The sequence below is a fragment of the Buceros rhinoceros genome, unplaced genomic scaffold (assembly GCF_000710305.1).
Source record: "Buceros rhinoceros silvestris isolate BGI_N320 unplaced genomic scaffold, ASM71030v1 scaffold34010, whole genome shotgun sequence".
Classification (NCBI taxonomy): domain Eukaryota; kingdom Metazoa; phylum Chordata; class Aves; order Bucerotiformes; family Bucerotidae; genus Buceros; species Buceros rhinoceros.
The window spans coordinates 1-1,868 of record NW_010391887.1 but is presented as its reverse complement, the minus strand read 5'-3'; the positions used below and the strand labels follow the sequence as shown (position 1 = coordinate 1,868).

The 1,868-nt window shown below is 42.1% G+C and overlaps 1 protein-coding gene across 1 annotated transcript in view; it reads left to right on the top strand.

Moving 5' to 3' along the window:
* RSRC2 (arginine/serine-rich coiled-coil 2) overlaps positions 1-1,369 on the top strand; it is a gene marked incomplete at its 5' end in the record, with an annotated part of 12,030 nt that extends 10,661 nt beyond the window's left edge. Inside the window, 2 exons of the mRNA XM_010143364.1 lie at positions 163-252; positions 704-1,369. Coding sequence (XP_010141666.1) covers positions 163-252; positions 704-883 — 270 coding nt within the window. The remainder of the gene's footprint in view (positions 1-162; positions 253-703) is intronic.
* Between the last annotated feature and the right edge of the window lie 499 nt (positions 1,370-1,868).

The following is a 1,868-nucleotide window of genomic DNA, read 5'->3' as shown; positions in this document are numbered from 1 at the left end:
AATGTCAGACATGGAAACAGACATTGGAAACCTTGTACTTCCAACTGTGCCAGCATTACACAATGGGCTCATTCTTAAGACTGCTTCTTTGCTTGCTACTGTGTTGTGGTATAAATGGAAATGTGCGTAAAAAGGTGACCCATCTTTTTTTAACTTCCACAGGATAAATCACAGTCTGCAGAAATATGGGAGAAATTAAATTTTGGAAACAAGGACCAAAATGTCAAATTCAGAAAACTCATGGGCATTAAGGTAAGGAGTTCTGCATGTGTAATTGTTTATTATTAACTGGAGGATAGTGAGTTCTTATCTCAACGAGTAAAATTGTTGTAACCTGTTACTTAACCTGATGTAGTTAAGAACTTGAAGTGTTCCTCATTGAAGTTCACAAGCAGCAAGGCACCTGTGATGACCTGTAAGAGCAGTGGTACCTGTAACCGATACACACCATGTGATAGTGAGGGTTGCTTTGTGCGGGCTGTTTACTGGGGACATTTATGTGAAGGAGTTAAAGGAGGTGGGTGGAGGCCTCCATGTGAGAGGAAGGCTATGCCAGGATGTTCCAGCCATCACACCAAATGTTTGGTTTCTCAGGGGCTTTGAAAACAGCAAATCAAAACTGTCAATGTTTGGGACACCGTGGTATGGGAAGACACCTCTTCCTGCTCAGCTAACGTTTGCTTCTCTTCTCTCTGGTTTCTAGAGCGAGGATGAAGCCGGCTGCAGTTCTGTTGATGAGGAGAGTTACAAAACGCTGAAACAACAGGAAGAGGTTTTCAGAAATCTAGATGCACAGTATGAAATGGCAAGATCACAGACTCATACACAAAGAGGAATGGGATTGGGGTTTACATCTTCCATGCGAGGAATGGATACAGTTTGAAAAAAGACCGACGAAAAAAGACCGACAAAAAAAGCAGTTTTAAAGTTTGGGACTGTGGAAGGTTCTTGTTCAGCTGTTGGGTCCTTGTTCACCAAAAAGCTAGCATTCTAGCTTGCATGGGTGTTGCATTGACTTTAATTTATTAAAAAATACAATTTTTTTGTAAATATCAGATCAGTGATACTGGTGTTAGTGTTGTAATCAGATTATACCCACTTCCATTAAACCTGACAGAGCTATAGAAGGACAGTATTTTTAGTTAAAGTTCTACTTTTCAAACCAAGCAGCAGATGGGACAAACTCATACATGGATATTTCGTGTCCACTGTCTTGTGTACTTTTGTACTTTAACCTTGTACAGTTATTTCCAATTCTTGAAACATGAAAGAAACATTGTGTAGATGTTATTTAGCGTTCTGGGCCAATAGGCACATAATCCAGTGCAAAAAACCTGGTTAATAATAAAGACTTTTTTTTTTTCTCTAAGGTCTTTCTTTATGTTAATGAAGTTGGGTTTGGGGCCAGACTCTAGGGAAGGTTTGTAAGAGATGGTCAGAACCAGCGTGTTTGTTTTGCTTTGCTTATTTTGAAGAAGGGTTTTCTTAAGGACCTTCCCAGTATGGAGCACAACTCAGGGATGAATGCTTTTGGGTTGGGTTTTTTTTTGGGGGGTGTCAATTTTATATTTGTAGATCTTAGTAAAGAGCGGAATAACAAAACCATCGTCGAGAAACGTGGCACGGTGGAGCCCTTGGCTAATACGGACTTGGAGTGAACACACTTTTTGCGGTGGTTGATTATAGGAGGTTGTCTTAGAAGAACGCCCCTATCCGAGCTTGTTAAACAGAGGAGGCGCTGCCCTGCGGGGAGCGGGACTCCTTTCCGGGGCAGGATGCATCCAGCCTACTTAAAAGTCGCCCTGTCCTGCCCCCTGCTGCTGCCGCCCTCTTTTTCTCTTCGCCCCCTTACCCGGAGGAACGAAAAC